The 14550-nt window shown below is 53.1% G+C and overlaps 1 protein-coding gene across 5 annotated transcripts in view; it reads left to right on the top strand.

The window, feature by feature from the left end:
• Asap2 (ArfGAP with SH3 domain, ankyrin repeat and PH domain 2) overlaps positions 1–14550 on the top strand; it is a 120358-nt gene that overhangs the window by 97491 nt on the left and 8317 nt on the right. For all 5 annotated transcript variants that reach the window (XM_010629083.1, XM_019208167.2, XM_019208168.2 and 2 more), the window contains exons 17-22: positions 2847–2941; positions 8582–8771; positions 9794–9879; positions 10623–10738; positions 11774–11841; positions 12780–12893. In XM_010629083.1, the coding sequence (XP_010627385.1) occupies positions 2847–2941; positions 8582–8771; positions 9794–9879; positions 10623–10738; positions 11774–11841; positions 12780–12893 (669 nt within the window). The remainder of the gene's footprint in view (positions 1–2846; positions 2942–8581; positions 8772–9793; positions 9880–10622; positions 10739–11773; positions 11842–12779; positions 12894–14550) is intronic.

Here is a 14550-nt window from a genome sequence, read left to right as displayed (position 1 = left end):
GCAGAATTAGTTGTGGGTGTCAGGTATTTTGTCCCAGTGATGACAAAGTGACTAAGACACCTGCCTGCCTTGGAGACTGAGGCAGGAGGTTTGCATGTTTCAGGGCCAGCCTGGGCAACCTAGCAAGAGCCTGGCACAAAATAAAAAATGAAAAGGGCTGGGGATATATATAGCTTAGTGGTAGTGTGCCCCAGGGCTCCATCCCTAGTACCTGAAACAAAAACAGACGCGGACTGTTTTTAGAAGCATCAGAGAGACTGAGAACAGAGACGTTTGTGATGTGGTTAGATATATCAAATAAAAATATCAGGCCTCAGAGAAAGCAGAGTTTGCCAGTGTCCTCTGCACTGTACAGCTCCCCCGCCTGCCTGTGCTGGGCATGCCCCTTGTGCCTGGGCCTGTAATCCCAGCACTTGGGAGTCTGAGGCAGGAGGACCACTACAAGTTGGAGGCCAGCCTGAGCTCTGTAGTTCAAGGCTAGTCTGAACAGCGTAGGGAGATATTGTCTCAAAAAACAAAACAAAACAAAAGGCTAGGTCTTGGCAGCCCCATGAGGCTGCACGTTTCTCCAGCCCTAGGAGTGTGACGCATGCGTGCCGAGGCTCCCTGGACCAGCTGTCCCCTGCTGAACCTGCCAGTTCAGGCAGAAGGGAAGCGGCTTTCTGATTTCTGGGGATTCTCCTCTTCCCACCCCAACCCATCTGCTTAACCCAGGTGAGGAGGCTTCAGGGTGGCCCCACTCACAGAGCGGGGTGCCGTGGCTACTGCCATCACTCATGGTCAGGAAATGATGGCACAGTGTGGGGTTGTGTCCCTGCCATGGGATGCTGTGGGCAGGGCCTTGTCCTCGGGCCTTCGGAGCGTGAGCCCACCCCGGATCTGTCCTTCTAATGGTGGTGCCCTCGTGGCACATGGGCTTCTGTCACCTGCCCTGACCACTGACTTGTGTCCAGGAAACCTCATCCTGGCGGCCTGGTTTCTTACCTCCTGATCTTGGCTTGAGGCTGCAAAGCCAACAGTGAGGATATGGAGCTGGTGTTTAATGCTTCACCCACTTAGGAACCTTTATTCACTTTTTAAGACAAGCTGAAATCAAGGAGGCACCTCATTCGGCTGGGAAGCTGCCTTGTGTGTCTCCTGTCCTGTGTTTTTAAAAAAAATCCCCTGAGCTCATTGTGGTGGTGTACGCCTGTAATCCCAGCACTCTGAGAAGCTGAGGCAGGAGGATTGCAAGCCCAGCCTGGGTGACTTAGTAAGATCCTGTTTCAAAAAATAAAAAGGGCAGGGCTGGAGATACAGCTCAGCAGCGCAGTGCCTGTCTGGCAAGCATGAGGCCCTGAGTTCGATTCCTGATACCTTAAAAAATAAAAAGGGCGGATGATGCAACTCATTGTAGACATCCTGGCTCAATCCCCAATACTCCAAAGAGAAAGAGGTAAAGGAGAGAAAGAGGAAAGAAGACCAGTCTTCTGCATCCGTCACTAACCCTTCACTGTTGGACGTCACTTCCCTCCTGGAAGAGGTTCTGACCCAATCTAACCCAGGTCCTTTTGGTTCCTCTTTCAACAACTTACCCTGAAGACGACAGACCCAGCCACTGGGCCTCCCAGAGCATTTCCGTCAGCTGTTTGGCTGCACAGTTAATTTAATGAAGGAGTAATCAGAAGCATCTAACATTTTCAGTGTGGGCATCAAAAAATCTGTTTTCCCTAAGCACAGTGCTAAGACCACCTTTGTATTATTGTTTCTTTAAACATTGAAGACTCTGACCTGTGGTAAAGCATTTCCCTGGCATCAGAGAGGTCCTAGGCTCCATCCCTAGCACAGCAAAAAATTTAAAACAAAAAATAAAGAATGTAGCCTGGCGTGGTAGCACACGCCTGCCATCCTAGTACTCTGGAGGCTGAGGCAGGAGGTTTGCCACCCATTCAAGGCCAGCCTGGCTACACAGTAAGTTCAAGGTCAGTCTGAGCTATGCAGTGAGACCCTGTCTCAAAAAAACCGAAAGGAAAAAACAAGGAGTCTGACCTGGAAGCTGTCCCATATGGCAGGTACTGAGCTGGGTAATAGAAATGAGATGGCTAAGTTCCTGCCTCCTCTTAAGGAGCACCTAGTCATTCATTTATGCAAGAGGCGGCTGGTTGCCCGACTGTCACTGTAGCGTGTTACACACCATGACTTGTGCTCTACAAGTGTCCCCTGTATCAAGCACAGCACCTCACGTCCAGTTAGTGTGCGGTGAAGAGGGGTGACTGTCTCACAAATCAGGAAGCTGAGGGCCACGGACACACCTTACATTGGGACCCCACGTGACTTTTAAGGCTTCGGTCTCAGAGTGGTTTCCCCTAGCTTGTCCTGTTTTTGTCCTTGCTGCGCTGCTGTGATGTAGGTGTCCTCCCCACTCTGCTCATGGACTTTGATGCTTGTCTGTTGTCATACAGCTGGGGTTGTGGCCGCTACTTGGACCGGAGTTGTGACCGCCTGGCTGGTGCCTCTTGCACTGTGGAGCACCTGCCTTCGGTGCACAGAGGCCTGGCAGGGGGCCTTTGATCCATGCCGAAGGAGGTTTGGAAAGGCGAGGGAAGGTGGGAAAGGGAACTCACAGTGGCCTGCGGGGACTGTCCAGGGCACATTATGCAAAGCCCCTCTGTGGAAGGCGCGCTGCTTCTCTGCCACGATTTTATGGCTACCTCTGGGCTTTAGGCTTTGTCCATCTTCATTAACAGCAAACCACTTTATCGCTCTATTTCTTAGCAGCCATTAAATAAATCATCAGACGTATGAGTAACGGGTAGTGGTGGAATGCATTAATAATTGAGCGTCCTGAAATAGACTTGTTTTTGCAGCTTGCCAAGAATATTGGGAATGCAGGCTTTAACGAGATTATGGAGTGCTGCCTGCCAGCCGAGGACACCGTCAAACCCAACCCGGGCAGCGACATGTAAGTACGGGCCTGGCTGCTGTCGGTTCCTAAACAAAAGTGTGCCCTTCAAGGCAGGGGAAATGAGAGATTTGTGGAATATCCGGTGCTGCTGCTGCTACTTCCTCTTCTCTCTCTCTTTTTTTTTTTTTGTCTGAGACGCACTCACTGTAGAGCTCAGACTGGCCTCAAACTCATAGTGATCCTCCTGCTTCAGCCTCCCAAATGCTGAGATCACAGGCGTGGATCACCATGCCCAGCCAGTTGTTGTTTCTGTAAAAATCAAACCAGTTTAAATTGAAGTAGAGGCTTCCTTTTCCTTTTTCACCTCCCCGTTTCCCCTTCACCCTCCTCCCCACCTTCCTTCTGCCCCTATTCTTTCTGCCTGTCTTCGTTATTGGTACTTTTTTGTGTGTCCAGATAGAAATTTGGCATAGCTGGTTTCTCCTCCTAGGAAGAGGCTGGAAGGACAGAGCCTGACAGGGCCTGAGTCCATGGTGCCCTGGCCTGGGTGCCTCTGCGTGCTTCTCCCGGGCTGCTTTCCCATCTCGGCTCTCTGTGCGTGGATTCTAAGCCTCCAGGGGGCAGGTTATCATGGATACTGACCACGCGCCACACTCTGCCTGTGCCCTTTGAGTGTAGCATGTGCTGTTCCCTTTGAGAAGAGCTTGTGCATGTGTTTTCCTATTGACCAGAACTCGACGCAGAAGCCCCTGTGCCTCATCCTGCTGCGTCCCCCTGGCCCAGACAGGTGGCACCTACAGCGGGGCTTTTCTGGCCAGTCTCGTCAGTGTGGCCCAGACCTCTGTGGTCTTGAGGAGGTGGAGCCTTCCGTCCACGCACTGGCATCCTGCCTCTTAAGGCCTAGCCTGACTGTTAGGATGGCCACCTGTGTGCCGCAGGAGGGCCCAGGATCGTCAACTGCCCTGCTGTGACACAGCGTGAGGCAGACAGGAGAGAGATGGGCCGGGAGTCCGAAGAGACCCCGCCTGCACTGTATGGGAGGTGGGCCTAAAGTACCCTGGCAGGAGAGAGAAAAGCGGACGTGGTTTGACTGGGAGGAAGTGTGAGCATCATATTCAGAGACTGCATTTCTATGGAAGCAGCCTGAGACGGAGTTATTGGCGTGAGTCCCTCCACAGGGTGTGTGTCATGTGAAACGTGCCTTGAAGAGTGGCTCTGCACATGGGCGCAGGCCCTTTGTGAAGCACACAGATTGGATTTTCTAACTTTGTGGAGTTGTGTTTGAGAATCGGAGGCCAGGGACCCATGGAGCTCACGCGACTGGGGAGTTTTCCGCAGAGGTGAAAACCGCTCAGGACCGGTGGGGTCCTGTCTAAAGAGGAGCTGTGGCGCCCCGTGTGGTGAGTTTGGTTACAGCTAGTTGGCACCTGCTCTTTCTGCAGTTCTCTAGAAGGCGCTAACTCTGGCCAACCTGCAACAGTCTCTAATCAACGCCCAGGACTGCATTGTAAAAGCAGAGCATTTGTCTGTTCTGGGGCTGGGGGAGTCCGAATGGTGGACACTGATTGCTCAGAACCTTTCCTTAGAGATGTTCTACCTTTCCTGGCTCGTGTCCCAACCTTGCTGTCCACATGCACATCTCCACTTTTGCTAAGAACGTGGGTGCTGAGCAGCGTGGTGTCGAAGTGCCACCCCTTTGCATTGCTCTCCGGCGGCGTTCGCGTCTGTCCTCCAGCACTCCGTGTCTCTGCCTCGTGCCTGGGCTCACACATATTGTCCTGATCCCTTGCATCTTACTTGTTTTCGTATTTCCCACACAATATGTTGCTTATGGTGTGTCAGTAAATATTTAGTGATCCAGTGGATCAAGGAAATAGCCCTAGCTTCAAGGATAGTAATGTTTTCCATCTGGATGGAGAGGGATGTGCTATTTCTAATTTTATCTAAGAACAGCATACCATCTGCAGTGAGGTCTGGAAAGGGAAACCAGATAGATTTTGGGGTGTGGAGCCTGTGTCTCTGGGCTCTGGGGTCCAGGTTGTGTCTGCTCCCAGGGGCCAGAACCGTTCCTGCGCCCTTTGGAAGCTGGACCTTTGCTGAGCACCAGTGGCTCATTCTGTGGGTTCATGACTATGGTCCAGAGATCTCTCAGCCTTTAAATAAGAAGGAAGGGGAAGGGGGGTCACGCATGTAATCCCAACACTCAGGAGCAGAGCCAGGAGGATCATCATGAGTTTGAGGCCAGCCTGGGCTACTTAGTGAGACCCTGTCTCAGAGAAAACAGGAAGAACAAAGGAAGCAGGGGAGAGTACACTGGCCTCGCAGACTTCTTCCCAAAACCAGAGTGGGTTGGTGGGGACAGTGTCCCCCCATCCTGGGCATTCTGTCTGTAGCACCCAAGACAAGCTCATTTTCCACTTGGGGTTCCCTTTTGGGGCTCAGGCACTCTGAAGGGGGAAGGTAGTGTCACCTGGACATGGGCACCTACAGGCCTCCTGTGAGTGGGTGGTCCGGGGGAGGGGCAGGGGTGCCCTGTGACTTGCAGTGTGGCCCGGAGACCAGGGTCGTGTGGCAGTGGACCCCAGTGGGCTGCCTGGTCCTGGTCCCCAGGGACTGGGGTTCTGTGTCTTCTGGACACCTGGGGGTCCCTGTGCTCCCTGCTTCCGTGTGGTCTCACTGCCACCTGCAGTGGCCCACAAGGTGGTGTCGCTTGCCACGGGTGCATGAGGGACAGGCTGGACCCGTCTGAGGTGTGGTAGCTGGGTGGGGTGAACACCTCTCTGAGTGGACCTTAGCCTGTGGGCAGCGCAGGTCCTTCCTCCTGTCACTGCCCTGGCCGCTGCTCGGGAGCGCCTCCCGCACCTTGCTGGAGTGGCAGGGGGTTGCTTTTACCTTGTGTTCTTGGTGCATTTAAAGGGTAAATTGTTCACTTTGGTTTCCCAACGTGCTTGTTGATGGCTTTATTGAAGTATGATTCACATTCATTTAAAAGCGTACAGTTTAGTGGCTTTTTGTGTAGTTTACAGAGTGGTACGGCCATTGGCTCCTTTTTTATTTATTTTTGGGATGAGGTCTTGCCTTTTGGCCTTCGACTAGCCTTGCACATGCTATCCTCCTGCTTCAGCCTCCTGAGTAGCTGGAATTACAGGTGTGTGCCAGTGTGCTTGGCACAGTCCCCCTCCCCCCCTCTCTCTCTCTCTCTCTCTCTCTCTCTCTCTCTCTCTCTCTCTCTCTCTCGTTTGTGGGAGGAAAGAATTGAGAATTTTTATTATAAATATTTAGATTTGATATTGAGTCCTTTCTGTACGATTCACTTGGGGTAGGCTGTAGGTTGTATGTTTTCAAAATGAAGAAAGTGATTCAACTATGATTATTTTTACATGGAAGAGAACTTTTGGTGACTTGCTTCAACATTTTTTTATATGTAAGAATAACGAAGGTCCCCAACAATTAGGTGACTTACCCAAGGACACGAGTTATTAAGTGGAGGAGCAAGAACCCAACTTTTTAAAAACCCTGGTTACATGAACACCCTATTGTCATGTTGTCTCCACATAATGGGGAAACATTTGCAAACTTTATAAAAGGTCTCTGGGTGAAGAACTTAAATGTGATCTCCCAAAATAGGTGTGATCATATATAAACAAACTAGACGGTCTTCTGGTTTGCATGAATTGGTGCGATTTTCATCTGTAATATAAAAACTAACTCGAATTCTGCTCCACTCCGTTTTTACTTAGCTCTGCATGTCTCATATAAGCATGAATAGTTATGTTTTACTAAACAAACCTGAGAATAAGCTAGTGATCTTTTTTTCTCCCCAATGCTGGGGATTGAACACAGGGTCTCAGGTATGTTAGGCAGGTCCTCTCTCCACTCTGCCAGATTCCCAGCCCAGTCTAGTGATGAGAAAGCAAGCTAAAAATGATTTTTATATCTTTTGAGACATGTAAAATATGGAAATTATCGAAAGAAAATTGTGTGTGTCTGTGTAAAACTATGTAAGACTTAAGTTTAGGATTTGATGTAAGCCTCGTTTTACCTTTCTTGGAACATTCCTGTACGCCTGCATTTTCATTCACTTTTCTGCGCCCAGTGTTAATGCGAGATTGTACATAATTGTGTGGAGTTTGGCTGTAACCCTGGATTTGAAGTTGCTGTTTAGCTGAAGTTAGTCTGTTTCTGAGGACTTCATTTTGTCTTTCAAGCTCATGAGCAGCTGCTCGATCATTTCTTTCATTTCCACATCTTGCCACCAACCGCTCATATCTTTTCTTGTCATTAACTAGCGTATTAACTTGGTGGCCATTCTTTTCATCTTATTCTACTGCTTGTGGGCATGCTGTTTAAGTAAAAGGTTCTCCTCATGCAAACGTAAAAATCTGTCTTCCAGTTCCTCACGACTGACGTGTGATACTGCCCAGCGAGACTTCACTGTCTGTTGTTAGAGTTCCTTGCAACCCTCCCACCCCAAAGAGGTTTAGACCTGTATCCATCACAGGCAGATCTTCTGTGACTGGACATGGCCTATCGCCACTCTTCCCCAGCCTCACTAGCTCTCAGTCTCTTTTTCTGTTTCATTCTGTTTTGTTTTGGTGGCAGTTCCGGGGATTGAACACAGGATTTTGCACGGAGCTACATCTCTGACCCTCAGTGTTAGTGGGTTTTTTTCACCCTAATAGGAAAATTAAGTTCCCCTATGTACCCAGCACAGGGCAACCCACTTTCTGTGTCTACACACTTCCCACTTGGGACATTCCTGGACGTGCTGTGTAAGTGGAGCCATAGTGCATGTGGTCCTGGTGTCCGTGTATTCCAAGCTCATCCTTGTAGACTTGGTCGGTGCTTCTGTCCCTTTCTTGCACAGCACTGCTCCGCTGTGAGGTGCACCGAGGTTTCTCCACCTGGCCATCAGCCAGTGCTGCCGGATTGGAGCATGGCCACACTCGCTGCGCCGTCCGCGTCTCTGTCATTGCTGCTGCCCACGTTCGGTACTGCAGAAGGCTCAGTCCCCTGTTCGCTTGCTTCTGTAGAATGTTCACAGCTGCTGTTTTTCTTCGTCCACTTTGGGGTTCAGCAGCAGGGTTCTGGGCCTTACTGTGCACTCTGCTTACATGGTGAACACACACACTTCTTGCACTCACACTGTGAGGATCCTACGTGTGCCTTTTCACAGATTGCAGCAGAGACAAACTGCCAGCCTGTGGTAAGACTAGGGTTTGAACTCTGGCTCCCTGGTGTTGGTGCCCTCGGGGCTCTTTCAGCCTGAGCCTGTTCAAACGTTACAGATCATACACCTGTAATCCCAGTTTAATCCCAGCTAATCAGGAGGCTGAGGCAGGAGGATTGCAAGTTCAAAAGCAGCCTGGGCACTTTAGCAAGATCCCCTCTCAAAAAAAAGAAGTCAGATCCTGCAACACAAAGCACAGGGTCAGCAGTGTGCTACCTTTGGATACAGGACTTTGGGAGGACCAGAGGCAGGCAGCTGAGGACACAGATGCTCCAGCCTCCTGTCCCTACAGCTGGGTCAGCCTGGAACCACTCTGCAGGGCCCAGCGCTCTGAGTTTGGAACCAAGCCCTCGGGGCCTGTCCTGCGGTGGGCGAGGCTGGGTGGCGTAGGTGGGGTGGGTGCATGGGCACTGGGCAGGTTGGGGAGAGGCCTCCATGTGTCACCTGACAGCAGCGTCTGCTTTCAGGAATGCCAGGAAGGACTACATCACGGCCAAGTACATCGAGAGGAGGTACGCAAAGAAGAAGCACTCGGACAGCACAGCCAAGCTCCACAGCCTGTGCGAGGCCGTCAAAACGAGGGCCATTTTCGGGTTGCTCCAAGCCTACGCCGACGGTGTGGACCTGACGGAGAAAATCCCGTTGGCCAACGGCCACGTAAGTGAGGCTTCTGCTTAGGGCAGTGGCAGAGCCGGGCCTCGGGCCTCGTGGGCAGTTGTGTGGAAAGACACTGGGGCTGCCCCACCCCACTGGCAATTAATGCAGTAAATCCCCAACTCACAGACAAGGTCTGTTCCAGGACGGTTGGTAAGCTGCCAGTGAGACTTACACAGTATACGTGCAACACTTCACAGCTCCCGACGTCCGGGAGTCGAGGACTTAACTGTGCACAGGTTGCACATCCCTATCCTGAGTGCTTGGGACCAGGACCAGTTGGGGTTTTCTCAGATTTTATAACATTTGTATAGTATTTAATGAGATATCTCGGGGCTGGGACCCAGGTCTAAATGGGAAATCACTTATGTTGCATACATACCATATATGCATAGCATGGGTAAATAGCTACAGTGTTTTTACTTTATTAATTTACTGTGTCACTGACGACTGAACCAAGGAACTTCATACTGAGCTATATCCCCAGACCTTTCTTTTGAGACAGGGTCTTGCTGTGTAGCCTGGGCTGGCTTTGAACTCACGAGGTAGCTTGGGTTGACCTGGAATGTAGTGATTCTCCTGCCTCAGCCTCCTCATTGCTGGAATTACAGTTGTGCACCACCACACCCACCCAGACCTTGGTCTCTCTTTAAAAGCATACTTTTCTCTATGCTTTGGGAGCAGGTAAAAGGGTGGAGTGCAGGAAGCCAGGGCAACCCTCCGGGACACATTGAAGAAGGCCCGGCTTACCAGTGAACACTGCCATTGGTGCAGGTTGGGGGTTGCTCCGCAATCTGGAGGAGTGGGACCGGAAGCCCTGACGTCCGTTGTCTCTTCCCGGGGTGGAAGGAGGCATCGGCCATTCTCTCACTTGCGCGTCCCTAGGGTGGAGATGCCCTGGAGATTAGAGGAGTGCCCCATATTGTGGCAGTGAGTTTCTGAAAGGCAGGATGAAAACCTTCTGGAAGACTGGCTCACAGTCTGCTTTGTCGGACACAAGGTTAGAGCCGCCGCTTGCTTTTCAGGAGCCAGATGAGACGGCGCTGCATCTGGCGGTCAGGTCCGTGGACCGGACTTCTCTCCACATCGTGGACTTTCTGGTTCAGAACAGGTGAGTGTGCTCCTGTCCGTGGAGGCCTCAGCCTTTGTCCTGGGGACCCTGAGACAGAACTGGGTGCTGGCTTGGTCACAGTGCTGGGGTCGTAGGGCTGAATGGGAACCATGGGACCGAGGAGAGGTCGCTGGGACAGGTGTGGTGAGGGAAGCTGCAGTGGCCCCGGAGTGTGGAGTGGAAGCTCTAGAGGCAACAGGGCTTCCTGAGCAGGCGCTAGCTGGAGTCTGCTCCTGCTGTGGCCTCACTGGCTCTTGAGAGGTGCACACACAGGGCACACGGTACCCTCCCGTGGACTTCCAGGCCGCTGGCATGCGTCAGACTCCCTGATTGTGGCTCTGGGTGATGTCTCAGAGCAGACTGAAGGTGCCCTCCCTGGGAAGACAGACTCCACAGTGTGAGAAACAGTGTGCACTCCCCGCTTCTCCCTGCCATTCCCGGGCAGAGGACTGAAGACCCTGTCAGAAGGTGGAGGAGCTGTGGAGCACTTGGCCCAAGGCCCACAAGCCTCTCACGACCTCAAGGTCGCTGGTCCTGGCGGGGCAGATGGGACACCAGTCCTCCGAGTGCAGCCCAGTGCCCGTGTGTCCTGCTGGCCCAGGGCACAGCCTCCTGGTCCACACCCAGTGACCTCCGGCTCCTTGAGGGATGGACGGTGTTCTGTCCCACCCGCTCTTGTCGCAGCCCACTTCTCCCCGGCCTGTGGCTCAGTGTCTTTCCCCCTCTGTCTCCGCTCCTGGCAGTGGGAACCTGGACAAACAGACGGGCAGAGGCAGCACGGCCCTGCACTACTGCTGCCTGACGGACAATGCCGAGTGCCTCAAGCTGCTGCTGCGGGGCAAGGCCTCCATCGAGATAGGTGAGCCCTGGTCCCCAGGAGGTGCCGTCCCTGCCCGCTCCCTGCACTGTGGCCCTGCGAGGGGTCCTGCCGTCACCTGTCTTCATCTCTCTTGGCGGCGACACTGTCAGAGGCGAAGTCTGCCCCACTGCTGTCTGAGGAAGTATTTTTGGAGGACTGTGGAGCAGGGGCATAGGAGAAAGGGCTATGCGAGGCCATGCCTGTTCTCTAAAACTTAGTCAGAGTACTCAGAAGAAAGTACAGCTTCCAAGTTTATAGGCTGCTTGGAAGTTTATTACCCTGGTCCAGCGTGGTGGTGCACACCTGTAATCCCAGCTACTTGAGAGGCTGAGGCAGGAGGATCACATGCTGGAGGCCAGCCTGGGTAACTCGGGGACACCTGTCTCAGAATGTGAAGGGTTAGGGACGTAGCTCGGCGGTAGAGCTGTTCTCTTACCTAGCATATGGGAAGCCCTGAGTGCGAAGTTCAAGCCTCGCTATTGCAGAAGAAGTTGTAGTGCACTTGCTGCATTGCACCCGGTGGTGTGGTGCTTTTGGTGAGAGATCAGTGAGGCGCTGCAGTATTCAATTAGAGTTATATATGAATTTCTTTCTTTTTCTTTGGTTTTTTTAGACGGGGTCTTGCTGTGTAGGCTAGGCTGGCCTCGAATTCACCATGTAGCCTTGGCTTACCTTGAACTCGGTGGCTGTCCTCCTGCCTCAGCCTCCAGAGTGCTAAGATTACAGGCCTGGGCCACCACACCTGTGTCTGCATATTGACTTTAATTAGTTAACTGCTCAGTAGTTTTATTTTCTCAATGCAAACCTTGTGTTAAATTCTTAGCTTCTCAGCTGGGTGTGCAGCTTAGGGGACATAGTGGGGCCCTGTCTCAAAGAACTAGCAAGAACAGAAGAACCTCTTAGTTTCTCTACTCCGTTGCCTCCAGTATGGTCACAAGGCAGCCTTTACTGGGTCAGTGTGTCTGTGAAATTGGCCTGAGAGCAGGCCTGTGCCAGGTTTGCCATGGAACCTCTCTCTTCCCCCTGTACTTGCAGCGAACGAGTCTGGAGAGACCCCGCTGGACATCGCCAAGCGCCTGAAGCATGAGCACTGTGAGGAGCTGGTGAGTCTCTGGGTGCTGGGGAGGCTTTGTAAGCCAGGTGGCGCCCTCTTGTGGTGACACTAGGAACTGCGTGCACTCACCAGTTGGAAGAGCTGTCAGAGCCCTGGCCCCTTGGGGCTCCCAGCTGCCTGTGCTCCTTACTTGGCAGCTCCCACGCCCAGCTCTTGTCCTGCTTTGTCCATGATTGCCCTGTGCCAAAAGAGAGGTGATGTGACCGATGAAAAGACCTAGTTTACAGTGGGGCTGTGCTGCTGCAGCTGGGGAGAGACAGCCAGGCCCTCAGACTGCTCCCCTGTGTGGAGTCGAGTCAGTTGTGTTGCTCTGCAAGGTTGTTGACCTGGGAAGCGATCAGCATGCAGTGAAGCGTGGAATCGATAGAACTAGGAGGAGAAAATGCTGCAGGGTCAGTAACAGGTTCTGGTCCCGGCACTGCAGCGCCACCAGCTCATCTAATCTTTGCGACATAGTTTGTACTGGGGCCCTCTTATAGAGGAGGAAGCTGCAGAAACCTTAAGTAGTAAGCGTGCCTCACAGCTCTAGCTCGGGGGCGAGATTCAGCCCCACAGCCCTCCACACCACTAGGTAAGGAATTAATTTCTGCGCTTCCAGAGTGAAACTGACTGTCTAGCACCTGTTTCCCGTGAGGGGACTGAGGAAGTGGTTGTTCAGCTCCCTTTCTGCAGGGCTCAGTTCTCTGCGCTCCTCCAGAAGGCTGGGTGGATGGTCCTGCCTGTGTACAGTTCCCACAGCTGCTGCCCAGGCTGTCGGGCTTCAGTGTCGTGGTGCCCCTGGGAGGCACTTAGAGGAGGCTCCACCCAGGGCCACTGACGCGGCCTCCTAGGCCAGAACACAGTCTCCCACTCCCGGCCACAGACACCCGTGGGTGCTGCCGCCTGGCCGTGTGTGCACAGCAGTCCTGATCACCCTGTTGTTCGCAGCTGACCCAGGCCTTATCCGGGAGGTTCAACTCTCACGTCCACGTCGAGTATGAGTGGCGGCTGCTCCACGAGGACCTGGATGAGAGTGATGACGACATGGACGAGAAGCTGCAGGTCTGCGAGGATTCTGCACACTTCATAGAGAGCAGTGTGGGTCCCGGCCCGCCACTGAGGCAGGAAGGAAAGCCCGGCTCGCACTTGGTGCTCCTCGGTCTCGGCTTAGTTCTAGGTTCCAACCTTCACACCACCGTGCAGTCTCCTCGCTCCTGCGGCTCATTGAAAGTGAGCCCAGCCTTGTTAATGAGGGAGCTGCCTGCCTTTTGCTGCCAGGGGAAGGTGTGGAAAGGCCTTTGATTTTGGCTTGGAGAGGACCATGTTGTGAGGAACCAGGTGCCACAGGTGCTCACAGCCCCAAGGTCGGTCACTTTACCCGGCCCAACCTCCAGGTCCTCGCTGAAATCATTCCACAGCCCCAGCGTTCACTGAGCCTGAGCCCTGCTTCTCCTGGTCAGGGACTGCAACCTTCAGAGAGGGCGACACAGCCGCAGGGAAGCAGCTGTTTCCAGGCAGCCTAGAAGCAGAACCAGGCTCTTCTGCTGCTCTGAGTCCCTCCCTCCACTCAGGGCAGACCCAGGGTGGAGCCCGGACAGCATCCCTCCCAGCCCTCTCTCCAGCTGCAACCCTGCCCCATCCATGGCCGCAGGCTCGAGGTGCTTCACACCCAGGAGAGGAAAGGCTGTGTGGAGTGCGTGGCCGAGCTCACTGCTGCTACGCAGGACTCGTGTGCTGATTATAGAACCACAGGGTATCTGGTTAGAGAAGGGCAGTGCCGGAGGTGAGTGGTGCCTAGCTAGCTCGAATTTCTGAAGCCATTGGATTGGCCTTGCTTATGAAGCAGGTCGTGGTTCCTACTGTTCCTTAAAATGCAGAATAAGAAACCTTGTCACTGAGTTAACTACAAAACAGTATCAAGAGAAGAGCTGACTCATTGCATACTCACCTGCCTTTGACAGAAAAACAGTTTGGGCACTCTGGGAGGCTGAGGCAGGAAGATGGCCCCAAGTTCCAGGCCAGCTTGAGCTACATAGTGAGTTCAAGGCCAGTGTGGATTACATAGTAAGACTTTGTCTCAAAAAACAAAACAAGAAAACACACCCCAAAAATTGCCACAGTTTGAAGCCCTGCCCCGGATCCCCTGTTCCACCCTGTAGGCCTCACACTCCTGTCTTAGGAGCAAGTGAGGAATTAGGGCGGTGATCCTGGTTAGGTAGTAACAAGGGCTCAGCTGAGCTGGGGTCCGAGACTCACCTCCCCTGCAGATTGGCCACAGTCTGGAGTGGGCGTCCTGTAAGGGACATGGGCGGTACTGAGCTCCTCCCGGGCACCCGGCCCCGTGCTGGTGATGGTGAGAGCTGCTCCAGAAGGGGCTTGGCGGGGCCGTGTCAGGTGCTTAGGACCACAGCCAGTGTGCCGTAGTCGGCCGCTGGAAGGTGAGTTGCATCTAAGTTGCCTGAGCCTTGATTCCACGCGTGAATTTGCAGTACAGCCAATGTGGAGAAAACCAGATAATAAGGATTCCGGGTTCACAAGGCAAAAGTAGCAGTTTTTATTATAACTGCGCAGCTTTGCCAGGATGACTTGAAGTGACCAGAGAGGACAGATAAACGCCAGCTGTTTTTCCACAGCAGAGGTGGCGGCTCCCGTGAACCTGGGAAGAGAGCACTGGGCTGGCCTGGAGTCCGGGCGCCATCATGGGTGGACTGTGGCTGGC

Source organism: Fukomys damarensis, unplaced genomic scaffold (assembly GCF_012274545.1).
Source record: "Fukomys damarensis isolate Sample0158 unplaced genomic scaffold, DMR_v1.0_HiC HiC_scaffold_25, whole genome shotgun sequence".
In the NCBI taxonomy this organism is placed as follows: domain Eukaryota; kingdom Metazoa; phylum Chordata; class Mammalia; order Rodentia; family Bathyergidae; genus Fukomys; species Fukomys damarensis.
Note: the sequence above shows the minus strand (reverse complement) of the source record. Positions and strands in the feature narration are given on the sequence as shown.